Source organism: Amblyomma mixtum, chromosome 2 (assembly GCF_055824585.1).
Source record: "Amblyomma mixtum isolate Tamu chromosome 2, ASM5582458v1, whole genome shotgun sequence".
Lineage (NCBI taxonomy): Eukaryota > Metazoa > Arthropoda > Arachnida > Ixodida > Ixodidae > Amblyomma > Amblyomma mixtum.
The window spans coordinates 203,253,617-203,275,572 of NC_143013.1; the positions used below are offsets into that span (position 1 = coordinate 203,253,617).

General features: G+C 47.7%; 1 protein-coding gene across 1 annotated transcript in view; it reads right to left on the reverse strand.

Moving 5' to 3' along the window:
- The window catches only part of LOC149362273 (glutathione S-transferase 1-1-like), a 29,195-nt gene extending 7,715 nt beyond the window's left edge, over positions 1-21,480 (reverse strand). Inside the window, exons 1-3 of the mRNA XM_089572970.1 lie at positions 21,294-21,480; positions 4,618-4,676; positions 995-1,136 (exon numbers count right to left, since the gene is read on the reverse strand). Coding sequence (XP_089429096.1) covers positions 995-1,136; positions 4,618-4,676; positions 21,294-21,434 — 342 coding nt within the window. The 5' untranslated portion in view covers positions 21,435-21,480. The remainder of the gene's footprint in view (positions 1-994; positions 1,137-4,617; positions 4,677-21,293) is intronic.
- Positions 21,481-21,956: the final 476 nt, after the last annotated feature.

The following is a 21,956-nucleotide window of genomic DNA, read 5'->3' on the forward strand; positions in this document are numbered from 1 at the left end:
TGGTGGTTGAAATATTCACCGGCTTCGCTCAAGAACCGCGCTTTTGTGGATTAATTTTTAAATTCGATATCATATCATGGTTTGTGCTGCTATAGTACGAACTCGTGTAAGTGCACCGTATGCAACTGTTGATTCAGTCGGTTTTAATTGGTCTCCGACGCTTATCCTCGATTGGCTGCGAACGCCAAAAAGTTCCGGAAGTCGCGCCTGCTAATGCGACATACACTGGCGTGAGTGGGCCGCCGCCATTCATCTAATTCCTTGCTCCGGAGAAAGCTGCGCGCTGGGTAAAACTCGATCCAATTGTTGCTCTGATTAAAGACTGATTATCTCGCTCTTTTTTTGCATGCTATATTTGTCCGGCACAGGTTTAGGACTCATTCATGGCTGTGAAAATTGAACGCAATATTTTTACGCCCACTCGATTCAAACTCGCGATGGCTTTACCGAGCAGGACTAGTTGCCGATGTTTTCAATTAACTGATGGTGTACCTTAATCCCTCGGCTCCGCTCCCGAAATTCGGTGTCGATGCGCGTAGTTTACTTCTAAAATGGGCCTGTGATGTCGACACCCAGATGATTATTTTTTCTGTTTGCTTAATTATAAAACCTCCGTATTTGACGAGAGAGGCCCCTCTGTCATTAGAATTCAGTAGACAGTCGATGCTTTCCAAGCTAAATAGCCCCTCAGCGTTCTTTTAAGTATAGTGAAGCAACCATGTGTGCGCAGCACTCAAGATTATCACTTCAGGCGCAGCTTATAAAATGTTACCAAGCCACATATGAGGTCTAATTGCTTTCCTTTTTGTTTTATTCACGTTTAGACGCAAAGAAGTGGGGCTGTCTGTTAAAGAGCCCTGCAATCGACAGTATAATAGTGAAGTTGTAGTCCTAGTTGGGACTAAAGCTCAATATTTATAGGATTCTTGAGTGTGTAGCTTTATGGGCTCACGCCCGCTCGAACAGAAATCGGAACCACTGGAGGCGTACTCACGAAAAAAGCGGCCATGTGAGGATGAATGTTGCAGCAAGCAGAGGCTAACACCTGGTCAATGCGGGTGCGGCCCCTCACACAGGCGGGGTAGAGTTCCGAGTCCGGAGCGTACTTTCGCAGCAGGTAGTAGGCGATGGCGTTGCTGCGTTGCCAAAATTGGTAAGGAAATTAGAGTTCAGTTATGTGTAGTCATAACAAGTAAAGTGAGGTTGATGGAGAACTAGGGCTAAGTTGTACCCTGTTTTTAAGCGAAGCCCGCACGGATATTTATAATTTTACATTTTGCGAAACAAAAATGGCCATTGTGGCATAGTAACGCCAGTGGCGGCGGACGTTAGAAGACAGAGGAGTCGCATTAGCTCCAAGGATGGGTAAATAAATATTGTAATTAACTTTTTATGTTTGGTTAATAGTTTATGGGGTTTAACGTCCCAAAGCGACTCGGCTCCGTCGAAATTTGACCGCTGTGGCCGGGATTGAACTCGCGTCTTTCTTGTCAGCAGCCGAGCACCATAACCACTGAGCCACCGCGGTGGAGCATGTTTAATTCTTGCACACTACAATAAGGCACCAGATGGTATTAGATATTGGAGCCGGTTGTTAGTAATAACCAGAAATGTTTTATAAAATGCCATTACGCTAGGTGGGGCGGCGCACCTAATTTTGAATATGGAAAACTGTTCGTAGGTGCACACTGCGTAGGAACGCCCACCAACTGATGACACTCGTGAGCACACGTCTCACGTGACCTTCTGTGTTCTTCCATGCGTTAAACAAAAAAAAGCTGCTGAAAGAAGACAAGAGAACTAGAAAGAACCGCTCCAGCTTGTTGACTTAAGATAATTTTGTTTTGACAGAAACGCAGCATATACTCCACGAGTACAAAACAGATACCTGAGGATTCCTTCGTTCACGCCACTAGGAAGGAGACGGAAAAAAACGCACTGTCCCTTTGCGCATCTTATCGTCTCTTGCCCCGAGGCTCGTGTTGCGAACAAAAGGTCATTCGTTGCCGCTTTAGTGTCAGTCACTTAGCCTCAAACTTGGATTCTGATTGCAGCCAATAGATTGTATTGTATTTTAGCGTACAGATTGTATTCTCACGGGATGAAAATACTTGTTCGAAGTGTGCGCTAAGAGGTGGCCTCTCTGAGGCCAAGAGTGTAAATCACTGGTCTAGTTGGCCCATAATGCGCAAAATGTGGATCCAGCGAAAACGGTCGCAGTACCAGACACGGGAGGAACACAGACAACACCGCTAAACTTACAGCTGATTTAGTCCGATGAATAAAAGAATATTTAAATTCTTTTCATGCGCAAGCGCACTCTCCGAACAAGATGATGGAAAGATATTTACGTCGACAAAAACTCACGCTGCTTTTTGGCGATGAAAACTGAAGTATCGCTTATGCGTGCCTCTTTTTTCTTTATAACTAAAAACACTTTCAGCAGCTCACGCTCAAGTATTGCTTCTCCCCTCTTCCCCCCCCTCCCCCCCATGCCAGGGGGTAAATATGAAAAAGCTTTCTCCAATGTCTGCAAGTCCAATGAAAGAGGGTAGGAAGAAGACTGAAGTGGTCCCTTACTACACCACAAGACGTCATATGAACTAAAAAAAGTTGCACAAAAATTGGGTGTCACTTTGGTGTTTTCTGCTCTTCGCAATATTTCCACATTGTGTGCCCAGATCTCTGGTGGCCAGCGGGAAACTGACGCTTACAAAACCACCCGCCAGACGGTGCTCACTATGTGCGCAGTGGATGTTGTCCATTCCATCCATTTGTCCTGCGGCAAAATCTGTATTCACCAAGCTGGAGCGTGCCTACAGGAACGGCTGAAGGATCTTTGGGCCCTGACATGGGAAACAACTTAGCCTTTAATGCGAAGGACTGCTGCCAGTGTTCCCCTCGGTTTCACCTCGGTAGTAGTATCGGTCGGGGAAATCAAGACATGAGCGTGAGCTGCTTGAGGTGCTTTTAATCAGATAGAATAGGCAGACATGCACATTTACGGCCGGCCAAATCTTTAGCTGGCGTGCGCGACAGCCGCATTTTCCGTGCTCCTGAAGCTTATGACGTAGCAAACTTGCAAAAATATCAAATATAAGCACAGGCTCACTAAGCCCGTGCGTAATATTGAGCTGCCCGTAAGTTTGCTTCCTAGCAAAGCACAGCAGGGCAGAAAAAGCGGCCGTCACGCACGCCAGGTAAAGATTTGGCTGGGTGTACAAGCAATTCTTCATTTTCTATTACCTACAAGGAGTTTCTGTTTTTATCACCGCAAATATCGTTCCATCATCTCGCTAGGTGCATGCGCTTGCGGTCGAAAAACAGAAATGTTGTTTTGTTCATCGGTATAAATCAATTTCATGTGCAGCGGTGTTTTGTATGTACTACCTCCTATTTCTTGCCCTGTGTCCGTTTTCGCTGGTTCCACTTTACGTGCCTCTCCCACGTTCTCCTCGTGTTTTGCACTATTTTCTACGCTTACAGCACAAATTACCAACTAGCCCAAGGAGTGAATCTTGCATTCGATGTCCCATATAGGCTACTGAACGGTGGGGCTAAGAATTAACATGCAGAAAAACAAAGTAATGCTCAACAGCCTAGCAAAGGAACAGCAGTTCGCAATTGGTAGCGAGGCACTGGAAGTAGTTAGAGAATATGTCTACTTAGGGCAGGTAGTGACCGTAGATCCGGATCATGAGAGGGAAATAACTAGAAGAATAAGAATGGGGTGGAGCGCATATGGCAGGTTCTCTCAGATCATGAATGGTAGCTTACCAATATCCCTGAAGAGAAAAGTATACAACAGCTGTATCCTACCGGTACTCACCTATGGGGCAGAAACGTGGAGGCTAACAAAGAGGGTTCAGCTTAAGTTAAGAACAACGCAGCGAGCTATGGAAAGGAAAATGATAGGTATAACGTTAAGAGATCCGAAGAGGGCGGAGTGGGTGAGGGAACAAACGCGAGTTGATGACATCTTAGTTGAAATCAAGAGGAATAAATGGGCTTGGGCAGGGCATGTAATGCGAAGGCAAGATAACCGCTGGTCCTTAAGGGTAACGGAGTGGATTCCAAGAGAAAGCAAACGTAGCAGGGGACGGCAGAAAGTTAGTTGGGCGGATGAGATTAAGAAGTTTGCGGGGATACAGTGGCGGAAACTGACTAAGGACAGGGTTAGTTGGAGAGACATGGGAGAGGCCTTTGCCCTGCAGTGGGTGTAGTGAGGCTGATGATGATGATGATGATAGGCTACTGGGCTGCAGCAGCACCGATCAGCGGCTCCCAGCTGCAACACAGAGGGTCACGTGACATGTGTAGCGAAGACTGGTTATTAGGGGTGGACGATCCTGTGCGCGCTCCACAGCCTAGCGGTTTTTGAGTGATGTACGGGATCACAAGGATTATTCGCGTCGAAGGGGATACTCACATTATCATTGGCCCCAAAGAAACGCGGCGGGGCTCGTTTGTACCGATCGCGGCTAGAGCGAAAGGACAGACAAGCGCCTAGCCAAAACTAAAGTCTAGTATATGCGATTATACGACCCCACTGCAGCAGCACCTTAGTGTTGTGCTGAGCTTAGGCGCGTAGTATATGACAAATGCGCATAGCTGTACCTCTCGTATACGATGAACCCGTCGTCGTCAATTGTCGGCACTGTGTGGAAAGGGTTGATCTGTAAAAGACAAAAAACGCAGGCAATGTCAGTGATGAAAAAGGCGCAGTGGTTTAAACAGCAGCATATGGAGGTACACTAGAAGAGATTACGAACCAAAACGACCTATAGGCATCGAATTTTTCTACCTATATGCATCGGTTCATGATCCCCCTTCCACGCCTTCATACGTTCACGGCTGAACTACCCTTATGGCCAAGGTGTTTTCGGAGAAGAATGATGAAAGAAATTCACGTCAACCTGTGTAAACTATGTCGGGTTGCTAAGATAAAAACTCCATTACAATTTGCATGCTAAAGTGGTCTAGGGCAAGTAGGCGCGTAAGCATATTGCTCGTCCTTTTGGCGCCCTTCTAAACTGCAATAACCTGTTACTTTGCAGTGGATGCAAATTGTTCCACTGTTAAAACAGCTACCCCGGACCGAAACTCTACTTGAAGCAGTGAGTTCAAAATAGGGACGTTCAAGTAAAATATCTAGACAGTAATTAAACATACAGTGTATCTGGCAGGTTGTCTCTGGTCATGCACAGAGCCAGGATCCCACAAGTGATGGGGTATGTTTCGAGAGTTGCTCTGGCGCCTGCCCTCGAGACGCTACCAGAGGAGCTCTCTTTTGACACATACCCCATCTCTTTGGAAAGCTCCATGACTTGCGGCGTACCATTGCTTCTAGTAACATGTTCGCCTGCCACCTCATGCCCACCCCAGTGAGGCCATCTATCCTTCCTGAGGCACGCATGCACGCCTCATGAGAGCCCTGTCACGCATTACACCACATCCGAACCACTTACCACGGCTCCCTGGTTCTGTGGCACCTTCACAAGTAACTGTGCCTTCGTGAGAGACGAGACAGCCGCCGAAGGTGGGGGCATGCTTGCGAAATTTGCGCATTAAAGCGGGACCCATTCAGCTACGCCTATGGTCTAAGCACGACCGGATCCTTCTAATTCTGACCCTTCCGTCCCGGAATTGCGTCCTGTGGCCCCACACATCGGTCTAAATTCCACAGCGGGCACGCTTTTCAAGTCAGCCGGTACACCCCGTCGCTCGCTTCGACCACTTCCGTACATGGCAGCCCGTGCTCAACGCAGCAGAACGCAATCCCAGTGCCGTGCGCCGCTGTTTTGCTGTCGCCAGCACCCGAGGCATCGCCTTGGCGGCTACCGCACGCCATACATTCATTCGCAGCTACTGGAGCAGCGCACATTACATATCGCCCGTAAATCGTGCCGCGGGTGCATTTTGTGCATTTGCATTTCCCGGCCAACTAGAATCCGACTGCACCAGCGGGCATTACGACTGGATCACGGCCAATTCGATGCCAATTACTGCGCGGCTTTTCCTTCCTTTTCCTTTCATCATCTCGCCCTTTGCGAAGCAGCGAGGCTCGGTCGCCCGAGCTTGCTTCCTGGGCCCGGCGGCCTTCGCGGACTACCGACCTAAACTTACCGGCGTGTAGATAACTGTGGATACGTTTTTTTTTCACTCTTTGGTTCACATGCCTGGCACTTTGCGCAAAACTCCTTCCTAATTTATGTAACTGTTTATTTTTGAATTATTTCGCAAGTTACTAACGCATGTCTTGTGATAAACAAGGTGTTGGTGCTGCATGCATATGTGGTAGATTTTTCTTGTAGTTCATAGGCCACTTGTAGGAAGTTTTATGACCGAAGTTTAAAACACAACACGAATTTTCTGCTGGCCGGGGAAGGTTTTGATTTCTCCTGTTGGCGGTTACAAGTTTGAGTCCAAACACTGTATAGGTGTTTATTTAACTGTTTGCAGATATTATTTTGAAACCTGCGAGACACGTCTTGCAGTCTGTGCAGGTGCATTCTAGAGTAAGGTGGACATTGTGCGCGTGATCGGGCTCAGTGATTAAACAATTAACTAAAGTTAACTAATGAACCTTTTTGCTTTTCCTTTTAGGAGCCAACATTTTAGTAAGAAATTGAAGGCTGTCAAAAATAAAGCTGAGTTGAGTTTTTAAATTTTCTTCATTGGCCATGCATTTCAAAACATTTGGCGTCAAAAATATGCGTTTTTAGCTCCTAAAATAGGCTTCCCGCAGAGAACATTATTAAAATGGCCCCTCTAGCACTTCTAATAAAACAAATACGGATGCCGTTTCATACATTTTATGCCTTAGAAGCAGTTAGCATGATTTCCTGGACAAGACTACATCCAGCGACGGCATTTTAAAGATGTGGACTGCGAGACATAAACTTTAAGTGCAAAAAAATGCGTATATATGATGGTAAATGCAGTGAAACGCATTGCCTATAAAGAAAATTCAAAAACTTGACTCAGCTTCTTAGTTTACAGCCTTCAATTTCTTAATATAATGTTGGCCTTTCAAATCAAAAGTAAAAAGTTTATCAGTTAATTTTAGTTAATTAACCATTCCATCTAAGAACTCGATCGCGTACATATAGTCCGCCTTGCTGTAGAATCCACCTGCACAAACCCCACTGACTTATCTTTCGCAGGGCTCAAAGTAACGATCTGTAAAGAGTTAGAAAAAAACCCTGTTCTGTTAAAAAAAAATAGCAAATTGAGGCATAATAGTAAGAAAAAGATTACACATAGCTAGGTTACCAAAACTGTCGTGCAAATATCAGCAGCAGTCAATGTGACCAAGCACATACTGAGCAAAAATGTGCTTTCACACCAATGCAGCAATGCGCCGAAATACGACGACAATGTACCAACTACTATCAGCTGCGCTCCAACACCTTCCGTTCTGATGTCTCTTCCGAGTTAATCCACTTCTCGGGTGTTCACAAGATCGGAAGTCATGATGTGAGACATTTATGTGCGTGATTCTAGGTGAGTACAATCTGAAGAAACATCAACGTCCCAACTCATACTTCGGCGAAGCTACGATGGTGCCGAGGGTGTGCAGCTCGCTAAGTTCACTCTCATATGGAACCGAACAGCGAGTCGGCGCACACGCCCGAGAACTATGTTGGTGCTCCGGCGCTTAGATTGGAAATTCCTCATGGTTCTTATCCGACAACATGGGAAACAGATTTAAAAACGTGTGCTTTTCATTCACACTTGTGGAGCAGTTCAGTGAAGGCTAATAATTCATTTCCTCTCATACTGGAGCTCACTGTACGTTCAAGAGCGGAAAGTTTTTACATATACTATAGTCATCGTAAGCATGTACCTGGTTGTCACAGCTATTTTCTCCGCGTTCGTGCAGTTAAAGAAGCTACATACGACGGGGTACCCAAAAGAAACCGGACTAAATTTTTTGGTCGGCAAAGCTTCTGTGGTACCGCGTTTTGCGGTACCACAGAACGCATAGCACGAACATTCCAAAGTCAGTAAGCCGAGTGCCGTCGTTGAAGGAGGTCAGACTAGTTTAGGCAGAGTTTTAGAGTGACGACTGTTTTGTGTGAATGTCGTTTTTGCAATGGCTGATTTTCGTGAACAGCGTGCGCCGGTGAAATTCTGATTTTTGCTCGGAAAAAGTTGAATGGAAACTCTTGAAATATTAAGATAGACGTACAGGGACCATGCTATGGGGACAACTCAAGTGTTCCTGAATCTAATCCTGAATCAAAGCAACAATCATGCCAATGGAAAACTTCAAATTCACCTCGTCTCAAGAAAGCTCGTCAGGTGAAACCAATCCTCTAAACAATGCTGATTTGTTTTTCGACGTGAGAGGAGTCGTCCATTGAGAATTTGTTCCGCAGGGTCAGACATTAGCCAGGCTTTCTACTTGGATGTTTTGAAAAGAATGGGCAACAGTGTGCGGTGGAAGCGGCCAGATTTGTGGCGGTCGGGTGACTGGTTTTTCCATCATGGCAATGCCCCTGCTCAAACAGCCCTGTCTCTACGACAATTTTGGACCAAAAATGGCATGACCACTATTCCTCAACCCTCATACTCTCTTGACCTTGCACCGTGCTATTTTCTTTGTTTCCTAGAATGAAAAAATAGGTGTATGGAAAGCGTTTCGCTGATGTTGCTGAGGTGAAGAAAAAAACGATGGAGGCGCTGTCAAGCATCAGAAAAGATGAATTTAAACAATGTTTTGAAAAATGGAATGAAAGATTCGACAAGGGTATCATTGCAAGTGGGGAATAATTTGAAGGAGAGTGAAGGTCTGTGCTTAAAATGTGAACAAATAAGTTCAAACAAAAATAAGTCCGGTTTCTTTTGGGTACCCCCTCGTATATCTCGCCTGTCCGATGACACTCGCTTCAACGGACGTCGAGCAATCAGTGCGGCGTTACGCTCAATGAAGTCGCAGTTTCACTCGTTTCCTGCGCGGCTTAGACTGCCACTAGGAGGATATATGTGATGCCATTGCAATTTAGTGCCCAGTTTATTATTTGTATTCCTTGGAATTAAGATTTGTGAACCATCCGCAGCAATCGTGTTTTTTTTTTCTTTTTCATAAGCTGCTCTTTCCTATTCGCGTGTCGGTTAATAAGCCCTTTGTCGTCTTCTTTCTCTGTCCCGTGTCCGCTGCCGTGTTTAGCTCCTTCATGTCTCACCAACTGGCCTACACATCCACCCTCCTAGGTTAATAAGCCTTGGACTTTGACGCACGACTTTAACACCTTATTTTCTCTAGTGCAGGCTTCATTTTTATGTTTCATTTTGGAGCATGCTTTATTGGTCTTAAATGCTAAATCTTAGATAGACTGGTTTCCAGCATGAGATCCATGAAAAAGAAAACTCGGTACCCATGGTGCATTTCACGTTTTTTGAGATAATTCTCATTCGAATATTTTTACTGTCTTCTAGTGCACTTACGTTAGAGAGCGCAGTATTTGTGCAGGGTCGCGAATACTGCCTTAAGAGTTTTGTTTGCTTATTTCTACGTACTGGAGCCACGCCTGAGGCTATGGCAGGATGAGATAAAAATGCACAAAAATGCAAAACAAATCGTAACGTTCAGGAACGTATGAAAGGATATTGAATCAGAATGAAACACATAATAAATCATCTTTGCTTTGGGACGCCGCAGTGTAGTGGTCCGCATAATTTCGACCGACTGGCCTTCTTTAACATGCATTAATAGCACACAGTACACGGGACTCTAGCATTCCACCGCTACCCAAATGCGAACACCGCGTCCGGCATCGAACCCTCGTCTTTCTGGTCAGCAGCCCAGCATCATAACCGCTGAGCGACCTAACTTAAAACATAGCGTCTTCACTTCGCATATTCTAAACCTTCTTTGAAAGTTTAGAGTGTGGAGACAAATCGTAGACACAAGTCGTCATCGGGTCTCCACAAATATATTTGGCTGGACGCGCTCAGCCAGGCGTGAACGGGAGAGCATTGCGCCGGCATGCACTTAAGCCGCCACGAAATTCAGTCTGCGCGTGCTTGGCAGGTGCGCTGGTGCTGTCGTCGTCTTCTGCGGCCGGACCACGACGGCACGCTACAGGGCCCGCCCTATATGGATGAAGCCATGATCGGGTTGTGAATGGCGAAAAGCGGATGGTCTTTGCGCAAATCGTACGCGACGAGGACTAGAGGAGGAGGAGGTTTAAGGCGGTCAATTGAGACTGTGTCCTCCCGGCCGCTGATGAGCAGAAAAAAGTGCTTAGGAGCACGCCGGAGCACTTGGTACGGAACATCGCATGGTGGCCGTAAGGGCGGGCGTGCAGCGTCGTGGCGAACAAAGACGTGAAAGCACCGCTGAAGGTCGTGGGAGATGTGGACACGACGAGAATACTGGCGCTGACGTGGTGGAACGGCAGTGCTCATAGCGCTACGTAGACGGTAGGCGTAATCTGAGACGTCAGCAGGCGTGGGTGGCGAAAGCTAGAAGAATTCGCCAGGGACGCGGAGAGTAGTGCCAAACGTTAGCTCTGCTGCACAGGTTGAAGAGTCACTTCGAAGTGCGGTGCGGAGACCAAGCAGGACGAAGGGTAGGCGCTCAATCCATGGCGAAGAAAAAGCGGACGCCATAAGTGAGGCTTTCAACTGCCGGTGAAAACGCTCGATTACACCGTTTGAAATCAGGTGGTAAGAGGTCTTCTTGGTATGATTGATGGCGAGGAGCCGAGACAGGTTGGCAAATAAGGTGGAGTCAAATTGACGACAACGATAGGAAGTAATGATGCAAGGGACACCGTAGTGGCTGATCCAGAGTGTGATGAGTGCTCGTGCGATCGACTCCGTCGTTATGTCTAGAAGGGGCATCGCTTCAGGCCATCTTGTGAACCTGTCAAAGCAGGTTAACAGGTAGCGGTGGTTCCCGCAAGGAGGAAGGGGATTGACAATGTCGACATGCAGGCGGCTGAAGCGGGCGTCCGGAGACGGGAACGTGCCAAGCGGAGTCGCAGTGTATCAGTGCACTTTGCTTTGCTGACAGCTCAGGCACGTGCGCGGCCAGCGGCGAACGTCGGCGTTGATCCGAGGCCAGAGATAACGAGCCGTGACAAGGCGCTGTGTGGCGCGGATGCCAGGATGGGCCAAAGAATGGAGGGCATCAAAGACGGTTCGCCGGTATGGTGGAGGCACGTAGCGGCCAGGGCGACCGGTTGACGTATCACAAACGAGGGGAACGGCGCAGTCAGGGAGCAAGACGTCCTCCAAAACCAGAGTGGTGTCGCGCGTGTGAAACCGTTGCAACTCGGCATCGGCTCGTTGAGCAGCAGCCATAGCCGTGAAGTCGATGACTGGCCGTCCATTGTCCGTCGCATTGACTTCAGCACGAGAATGAGCGTCGGCAACGGTGTTGGACTTGCCGCTGGCGTCACGAATGTCGCAGGTAAATTCGGAAATGTAGGCGAGCTGCCTGATTTCGCGAGAAACGCAGGAGGTACTGCTAGATGCCAGCGCGGACGTCGAGGTTTGTGGTCAGTGAGGATATGAAAGGTGCGTCCCTCGAGAAAATGACGAATGTGCTTCACAGGTGAATATATTGCTAGGAGCTTTCGGCCGAAGGTGCTGTAGCGGCATTCAGGGGGCGCAAGCTTCTTGGAAAAAGAAGGCGATTGTCTGCCAAATACCAGCAACGAACTGTTGCAAGACCGTGCCGACCGCCGTGTCCAATGCGTCAACCATGACGGATGTGGGCGCGTCACATTTAGGATGAAACAGCAGCATCGTGCCGGCAATGGCTGCTTTGATGCCGCTGAAGGCGCGGTCAGCGACATCGGTCCAAACAACGAGAGCGGTAGGCTTGCTGTTGCCCGAGAGAAGGTCATGGAGAGGCGGCAGTATTGCGGCGTAGCGATGAATGAAGCGCCGATAATAGTTGGCGAGGCCAAGAAATTTGCGCAGTTGTCGGGTGGTTGTCGGCCGGGGAAACTGACTGATGGCGTTGACACGGGCCGGTAACGGGTGAATGCAATGAGCGCTGACGCGATGGCCGAGAAAGTCCAACTCTGCAACGCCTAACTCGCTTTTCGGTCCGTTCACAACAAGACCAAAACGGCTGAGTCTTGCGAGCACTTGACGCAGGTGGAGTTTGTGGGCCACTGCCGTAGGGCTGAAGACGAGAATGTCGTCAAGATAGGCAAAGCACCTCGTCAAGCCGCGTAGTACTTGGCCAAGAAAGCGCTGAAAGCCTGGGCCGCAATGCGAAGACCGAAAGGCATCCTCGGATATTCAAACATGCCAAAAGGTATAATAATGGCGGACTTCGGGATATCCGACGGCTCCACAGGAATCTGGGGATATGCCTTCACAAGATCGACTTTGCTGAAGATGGTGCAGCCATGTAGGTCGATGTAAAATCCTGAATGTGGGGAATCAGGTAGCGGTCAGGGACTGTGGCCTGGTTGAGAGCCCGGTGATCGCTGCACAGGCGCCAGTCGACGTTCTTTTTGGGCACCATGCGGAGGGGCGACGCCGAAGGACGGGAGGAGGGACGGATGAAGCCAAGCTCTAGCATATGCTCAAATTCTTGTTTGGCGACAGCGAGGCGATGCGGGACGAGGCGACGTGCGCGAGCAAACACTGGATACCCAGTCGTCACAATATTTTGAGTCACGCTCTGAGCGACCGGTGCTTGAAGGGACGGGGGTCGGAAGACATCTGGATACTCGGGGAGTATGCTGGACCAAGGATCGGAAACGGTGCTGCGCGCTTGGATGAGCCGGAGTGGCGGAGCGCGGCCAGAGGCGCCTTGGACGACGAGTCTCGTTTTAGAATCCATAATGCAATTTTGCCGCATGTCAACTAGGAGCCTGTAGTGCCATAGAAAGTCGACGCCGTTGATTGGCGAGAGCATGCCCGCGATGACAAATACCCAGCAAAAGGCACGGCGGAGTCAGAGGTCAACAGTTACCGACTTCTCCCCGATGTCCCTATGGTCGATCCGTTGAGTGCGGTCAGAGGAGGAGAGTGTAAAGGACGGCGTCGCTCAGCGAACGTAGGCGGAAGAACACAGATCTCGGCACCAGTGTCGATGAGGTAGCGGACTTTGGTTACACAGTCAGTGACGTAGAAAAGGCGACTGGATCGCGGGCCGAGAACACCGGTCGCCTTCAGTGCTCGGCCGGACCGTTTCCCGCGAAGGAGCAAGGCTGGCGGCAGTGGCGTGCGCGAGAGCCGTAGCGGAGATGGAACCAGTAAAGGGCGGAGAACGATTGTCAGAAGTACTGGGGCTGGTACGGTGTTGTGGAGACGAGGAATGCGGCCGGCGAGTACGAAGGGCTGCAACCTCAGGTGTAAGCTGCGCAACCTGCCGGGTTAGTTCCTCATTAGAAGCTGTGAGATGGGCATAGCAATCGTCAGGAGCTGGGCTCGATAGCTGATAGGCAAGAGGGCGATGAAGTGTTGCGACCAACGGAAAGCTAACGTCCATGATCTGATCTGCCAGCGTCGGCAGGGAGTCCAGGGACTGAGACGAAGACACGCTCAGGATCATGCACACCTGCGGAGGAAGGCGCTGCAGGAAGAGTTCCCGCAGAAGCGCGCAGTCGTGTGAAGTAGCCAAGTCTCCAGCCAGGCGGGTCATGCGACGCAACAGCTCGGTACGTTTGCGATCTCCGTTGCTCTTCTGAGGTAAGGGGCTGCTGCAGACGACGTGGCTCCGTTCAAGAAGTTCGCTAGATGAGCACCGCTTTAAGATGATCGTAAGGGCGATCGGCAGGCGGAGAGCGCAGGACGTCGCAAAAAACCGCAGCAGTAGTAGGCGTGAGCGCACCAGTGACATTGTTGAACATGGTCACCTGTGACGTGATGTGGTGCCGGCGGAACAAGGCATCGATGGTGAGAAACCAACGTTCCGTGTACGATGACCAGGAGTCGGGGAGCTTGAGGGCGGAGACCGCGAACTCATGAAGTGGCGGCGTGAGAGGTGACGGAGACGGTACATGAGTGGAGGGATCCATAGCCAGCGCTTACACGATGGAAGGTAGGTGGGGTCTCGAGCTCCGGGCAGTACTAGGCCTAGCGAAGCTGCTGATGCAAGCGCAGGGGAGGAGCAGAGAACGAAGACGCGAAGTCCGGAGTCATCAAATTTGTGGAGACCAATCGCAGACACAAGTCGTCGTCGGTTCTCCACAAATATATTTGGCTGGACGCGCACAAATATATTTGGCTGGACGCGCTTTAAAGCCCATATACATGGAATAGGTCATTCTCAACTTTACGCTCACAGGTCACTGGGAGTCCTGAAATCACTCTTTCCGTAATGGTGCAGCGGATAAGGGTTGCACCACTGCCCTACGAAGGAAAGCGCTGCTACCAGTGAGGCTTGTGCGACCCAAGTTGCGTTTCCCGAGCAACCTCTCATGATAAATCATTGATTCAAGAGCCACTTGTCACGGTGGTAAGTTTGTTCACAATTCGGTGGGCAGGTTGTGATGACGCCACAAGGTCAAGTGACCTAGATGGGCAATCAAGTTTCACTGGCTGGTGGCCACCTGGGCCACCTTACGCGGCACTATTTTTCGCTCACAACACGACGACGCCGACGCCGCATTTTCTGGTTAACGGGGCCTTCACGTTATCGCGTTAATATTCAGTAAACCGGTTCACCCGTGTGAAGAGAACGGGTGGAGGAAAAAAACGTTCCCGGAAGATACCTCCCCCGAAAAAACGGCCTCTGGGACTCCCCAAGCGAAAAACCACTCAGATTCAATTCGTTGGATATTAGACTTAAAGTAACCTGTCAGCAATTACTCCGCCTGAGTCACTGATTTAAATGATTGTGGCGCTACGTACCACTGTTACTTATCGGTAGTGTGCTGTAAAAACTTCATGAGTGATTGACACTGATCTCCGCTCAGTTCGAGACCCCTCAGGGTTCTCGATGACAGCTATTAGGTTTGTCTCAGCTCCATGGAAGGTATGAAGGCCCAGAATCTGTTCGTTGTTTAGTCACTTCCAAGCCAATCAGTGGAATCGCTGTAGCGTACAATGTTGCATTGTCGGCCCTTTTCCTCCATCAAGAGTGGCCGGCCGAGTGGACGCTCCACATCGCTAGGGGAGGCGTTCGTCGGAAAGTTAAGTAGGTTAAGTTAAGTTCAGTAGAGCCTATTATGCCTCGGGCAGCTTCTGGCATTAGTCTCTTGAGGAACGGTTCACAATCAACGTCATTTTGCAGCAATTACGTTGTGCAGTCATTACGTTTAGACAAGCGCCAGAGGAGACAAGTATCCAGTTTAGAGCACATTGCATACCGCCCCAGATCAGGGGAAAGCTTGTGCCCCTTATAAAACTAGTGGGCACCCGGAAGCATTGGAAATATATAGCTGTCCCCCATCCCTCCCCTCCCCCCCAGGGGGTTACGGGACGTTTGGTGAAACATTTCGAGGGATTTTTTTCCTGCTTCGAAAATGAGGACGTTTCTTCCGCGGATATATTTTGAGTGAAATTTTTTTCCGGGTAAATTTTTTCCGGGGACGTTTCTTCTGGAACCCGAAGAAAGCGAGGGATGTCATTAAATAATTAAACTAATTTTTTACACCTCTTGGCGCCCTTGATGTCCTGTCATACGGTCAGCGTGCTAAAAACAAAACTTCACCCTGCAGTTTGCAAAAAAAAATGGCCTATGCCGAGGCGATTTTGCTGCACAGCTCCGCGCATATGAACACAAGGTATCGGGAATATTACTCCAAAAACAATATGTGGTGTCGGCGTGACGTTCTGCAGTAATGTGCAAATCGAATCTAGTGTAAATTAAATATTGACACTAATTTAACAGCCACTTACACGAGCCGTACAACGTGTACTAACGGGAGCTTTTGTTACATGCTGGTCAGGGCAAGATTATAAATATGCGGAAATGTGACGACGTTAAGCATTTTCAGCGAGTAAAAATGACTGCCTGAGCTATGCTTGGAAATTTTTACGTATGATTGGGGTGGGTATGTACTGCTTAGCAGCAACGAACAGACAGACATTTTAGGCTTGTAGAAAATATTTATAAAAAATGGCCCTAGCACATTCCGCTGAGAGGGCGCTTAGCCCGTGATTATAGTCCGACGTAACATGCGCCCGCACGCTCGCACACTCTGCGTTACGTTAGCCAGAATAACTCCTGGTATAGTCCGACGCACTGCAGCGCCGATGTTACCGACGTCTGCCAGCGCACCCCGACGAGCCCGGCGCAGACTTGGCTTCACCTGCTCCATTCGGGCGCCGGCATGGTCGACTGCGTCGACCTACAATGCTTCGCGCAGAGGAAAATGGCTGATGCCTGCTCGAACAATATGACTGACGCCGGCGGCTGGGTAGACCTACAGTGCATCGCGCAGAGCAAAATGGCTGATGCCGGCTCGAACAAAATGATTGGCGCCGGCGGCTGCGTCGACCTACAATGCATCGCGCAGAGCAAAATGGCTGATGCCTGCTCGAACAAAATGATTGGCGCCGGCGGCTCAAACGTTGCATTTGCTTCGGATAGCAAAGTGGAGAGGTTTATCGAAGTCATACAACGACGCCCCTGTGTGTATGACAAAAATTAAGCGTCTCGATTTCCGGTGCCAACAGCGCAAAGAGAACGCATAGGAGTCCGCTGCAATGACTCAGTGGTTGTGATGTTCGGCTGCTGACCTGAAAGATGCGGGTTCGATCCCGGCCATGGCGGTCGAATTTCGATGGGGGCGGAATTCCAGAGGCCCGGGTACTGTGCGATGTCAGTGCAGGTTAAAGAACCCCAGTTGGTCGAAATTTCTGGAGCCCTTCACTACGGCGTCTCTCATAGCCTGAGTCGCTTTGGAACGTTAAAGCCCATAAGCCAACCGAACAGAACGCGTGAGAACAGATACAGCAGAGCAGCGGTCTCTCCACATTTTAGCTGTTTATGACTGCTGTTTTCGGCCTCATTTGTACGTTTCTCGGCCGAAGCATCCCGCTTGCTGCATGCACCGTAATCTTTGATGATTTTTTTTTCTCTCGTTTCCGTTTGTCGCTGAAGAATAACAATGTTGGAGGAAGGTCCCAGACCGCTTTACCCGTGAACTCAAAGCAAGCAAGCTCGCAACGAGGAGCGGCAGCACCTTCGTTGCTAATCTTAAGCAACTAATATGTCAGACCAGCTCGCCCACCAGTTCATGTTGTACAACCCTCTTTGCAAAGTAGGAATGGGACTTTGTCGATGCATTGAACTCTTACAAGAATTGCCGCGAATGAAGCGAAACGGATGAGGCTGCGATGAAAAAGGGGCGAACGGAATGCAGATGGCCCGCGGTTCTGCGATCGTTCTGCGCAGCTCCGAAGAAAACCGCCGACGGCGCGCAAGTTCGCATTTCGTCAGGCGTAGCCTAAACGAGGTAGCCTGACTGATCGCGAGCGACGCTTTGCGCGTGGGCCGAGTCCCTACAGTATAAACGCGCCTTTAGCGCTGCCTTGTGCTTGTTCGGGGCAATGGACAATGGACAAAACCAACCAAAAAAACTTAGAGCAATGGACAAAACCACCGAATGAGCAGTACAGAGACTATTCGTCTGCTGATCTGCGGTCCGTTTATCTTTCGATGAGTAGGCAATTGATAGCGTCGACTGCAGCGTCGTATTTCACTTGAGTGCTTACCACGTTCTAGGCCTTCGTTCGCAGCTTTACAGGACATCAGGGTGTGTGCAGACAAGGACATGCATCGAAGTCCCATGATCATTTTCGGTTTCAATTAAGTTTTTATTATAGGATAGACAACTGCGTCCATATGAATAAATCTACCTTTGTTCGGTAGCAAACGCGATATCTTATTGTAAAAGAATTCTATATCAAAAGTCCTCACTTTTCCGATTTTTCAGAATTGCAAATTGAAGGTCTGTAAAAGGAAATATAAAAATTTTGAAAACAATTAAGGTTTTATCAGTAACCATAAGCGAACTTTTTGTTTCATTCTGAAGACAATTTTTTTTCTCACGCAAATCAGGAATAATGCTGGAAATGCTATGCGATTTGAAAAAAGGTACTTTGCAGTATGATCAAGTAAAAAGATGAACATGCAATGTGTAACATTTTCTAAGAAATGTTCGCTTTTGCTACAGATGTTAAAGAAAATGCATATCTCAAGATAGGGAAGTATTACTCTGGGCATCTAGAATCCTCGGGAATATCAGAGTTGCGAAAAGTGGCCGAATTGGGCTTTCAATAAAAAAAGGTCCCAACGCCGATTTTCTTCAATATTTCTTTTTTAGGCCTTCAGAACTTATAAAATGGAATAGAACAGTGAAGTGTTGCATTAGATCCTTTAAAACTATAATAACAAATGCATAATGCCGTGTCATATTTGCCCATATGCGTATGCCGCATATTTTTAGGTTCATACCCTTAAAAATATTCTCTGTTAAATATAGCAACGGTCATGGGTAGGACTTCGCACTGATTGCACATCGATGAATTTTACTTAGGACAAAGACAAAACCCCCCAAAATACTTTCGAAGCACGTTTTCTTTGTCTACCTCCGTCAGTAAGTTAGGACATGAATGAATTCAATACTTCGCTAACCTTATGCAGGTTGCCTATTGCGAGCCAGAATTTCTGTGCACTTGTTGGGGTTTTGAGGTTCACTGGTTTGTGACAAGACCTACACAACACTTAGGCCAAACTTTAGTGGCCCTTCGCTCATGCACAGGTGGGTAATTAAGCTCAGATTAAAAATGGGAAAAACTTCACATTTGTTTTGTTGTACTAATGTCTTATGTTGGCTTCTTAATTCTTTAAATAAACAGAATATCGGCGTTTTTCTGTAAGCTACTGCCTCTTGTATTGTTGTGAAGCGCTGGCGCTGCAGAGGGGATTAATTGATCAGAACCGAAAAATTTGGATATAAAACTGTGACCTCTTCTTTATTATAGCGGGAGCTGTAAAGGAAGTCAACAGAATGCATTCCTCACATATACTTTACATCTGACTGGAGTATGTAAACATAAAGAAGGGCAGAGCTATGCGAAGAGAAAATTTCCTCGCGCTTTCATTTCAACGAGCACACAACAGTTGGTTTTACAGATGCAGTAAAGCTTATCATAAGAGAAAACCAACGTTAACGTTCTCACTTGTGTTGCGACGTCAGAAAACTCTACGGTCTGCTCCGGCATTGCTTCTGGCCGCCTATTTCACGACTGAATAAATCTGTACCTGCTCTGTCAAAAATGCGTTGACGACAACATGTCTATTTATGCGAAGGCTAACTGCGCCACTGAAAGCATTGCCGGTTGCATTAGGATCAAATATCATTTTCACGGGCAGCAACTACTAAGTGAGTAAAGGGTTGTTCCCAGTCACAGACCTAAGAATTAAGTGCGTGGGAAAACGTCGGCTGGCTAGCAAAGAAAGACTGGGCAACTTGCTTTCGTCTGGTAGTGAGGCCATTGAAGCCGCCAGTGACCGCGTAGGCATACTAGAACGAGCCCCAAACGGTATCCGAACTCTGAACCTTCCACACAGTGTGTAAAAGTAGTTCTGCGCTAGTTTAAGACGCTATGCGGTACATTTCACTATGTGAATAGCGGCATGAATGGTCGTCCTTTACTCCGCCGTGAAGTTTAGCTGAATCGGAGTCACAGTGTTGTCTGACTGACTGGTTGGTGCGTAACGTTCATCTTGGAAGCGGCGATTATGTCTGTCCCTTGCTTTGTAATGATTTTTCGCCGCAGTTTCGGTGCCTCATGCCTGAAGGAGTTTTTAATCGGAGATGCTTTCGCATTTTCCCCGCAACATCGTACGACAGACATCTCTATGTAGGGCCGCTTTAAAAATTAAAACGCTGCATAATACATTGGAGACGGGAAGTTTATCGAGCTAGCCCATCTGCGAGCAAAATGTGTCCGATGTAAACATAATCGAGATAGTTACAATTAAGCTCGAGAACATCGGCACGAACTCTAGAATTATACCTGAGGCCACCTACTTTTGCGTATGTGGTATGAATGATCTCTCAAGTGTGTCTTTCCAAATTTAATTATTCATGTTCGTATTCACATTCAATAACTATGTTCTATAACATCAGAATATCAAAATGCAAGGAGAGGACAATGAATCAATTTTAATAATACAACCATGCATAAACAAAATCAAAGCCATTAGTCAACCAAATAAGAATTTCTTCACTGCGTGCGGATTCAGTGCACAAGCATTAGCACAGAGGCGAGGGTCCTAAAGTGAAGAGACTGTAATGCCACCATCACTATACTAATATTAAACTCAATAACAAACTAAAATATCCAGCTACTAAAATCATTTAAATTAAAACATCATTGAAGCATTGCCGTTAGCAAGGATCAGCTCGCGCCAAAGAGGACAAACGCTAACATATGAACCTATTAAAACAGGGCTAATAAAGCGAAGGAGGCTTCCAAATTATTTTCAAAACTTGTGCCGCTACAGTAATTAGAGAACAGCCAATTGCCGTCTGTGTGCACTGCAACGCATGATTGTTACAATTTTTAATGCCCCAACACGAAGCTAATTATTTTTTGCATTATGATTTGTTTTGCAGTTTAAAACAAAACAATGCAAAACTATTTCTGACGCACAATTCCTAGCTAGGAAAGGCTTTTCAGGGAAATTTTTATGATAAACCTCGATGACAGTTTATTTTTAAATGTTAATAAAATGATAGGTTTTTAAATTTTCAAATTCGGCAAGATTTCAGGTCGCAACTAAAGAAGATGGCGTATCTAGAAGCACGTCGCTTGTCTAAAAGTTGTAGGCAAAAAGCTTATAATTTTTTCGAAATATTTCAGCGCTAAGTATCAGCTTGGTCTTCTTTGATGACCATACTGTAGCGTGTCGTTTTTGAAACAGTAGGTTTCGCCACCATGTTCCCGTTTTATATGGCGCGGTTACAACTGCGCGCGGTATTCTCCCAATGATTAGAAAAGAAGGGTTTGCATGCAACTGCTAAATAAAGGTTGAGGTTCGAGAAAAATTTTGTTTTCTTCTGCTTTGATCTAAGGTTGTCCTTTTGCGAAATCGCAAGCCGACGTTATCCACCTATTTTTAGGCCTAAGCTCTTTTCGTGGAAAACTTCCGCATGTCTTGAGACTCTAAGGAGCATTCCTTTCGGAGTCACATTTTATCACACATAAAAGTGTCACTGTGAGGGAAAAAATGGTCATGGGGCCTTGATGAATGTCCACTTAAGAGAACGCCTATGAGATACAAAAAGAGCCCGAAAGCGTTATTGACACTCGCTGGAATTCTGTAGAGATTCTAAAGATATCGTCATACTCGCCTTGAGAAAGTCTTCGGAAAGATGTTCCTTGTTAATGAAATCCAAGTTCTTGACGCTGAGCTCCACTCCAATCTCTTTGGCCAGGGATCGGATGAAGCCGCAGGGCGGACTGCCGACGAGGTTGTATAAGACGATGGGCATGGCGATACTGAGAGCAGGAGCTCGGCTTTCAGCTATCTAGCAGAGCGCGTCGACGAAACTGCGCCGGTGACCGGGAGCGGGCTTTACGACTGGCGACGAGCGCGGGAAAGGAGGCCGATCAATGCCGCTGGACGTCATCGCTGCCACGGCTTTGCTGTCTCTGGCAAATGTCGTCGCTGGCTGCGAGCACGTGATGTTGTCCGCAGTAATGAGAAATGGATGCGGGAGGGCAGGAGATATGGGCGGCGGAGGCCTGCCGTGAGTTGTTATGCGTTACGGAATCATATACGAACCAGGGGAGGGGCAGGTGAAAACGAGGGTAGACCGGTTGGGAACGGTGTCTCAACTTTTTTCTCTGTTGATACTTTCAGCCTCTTGATGTGCCGGTCAGTGCTTGCTCTGAGCAAAGAGAAATAGAAAAGAGTGCCTTGAGACTGTTTATCTGCTCTAATATCTCGAATAAGCTTTAAAGAAAACGAACATAAATAAGAGGGCCGAGGTGTGGGACTGATTTAAAATGCA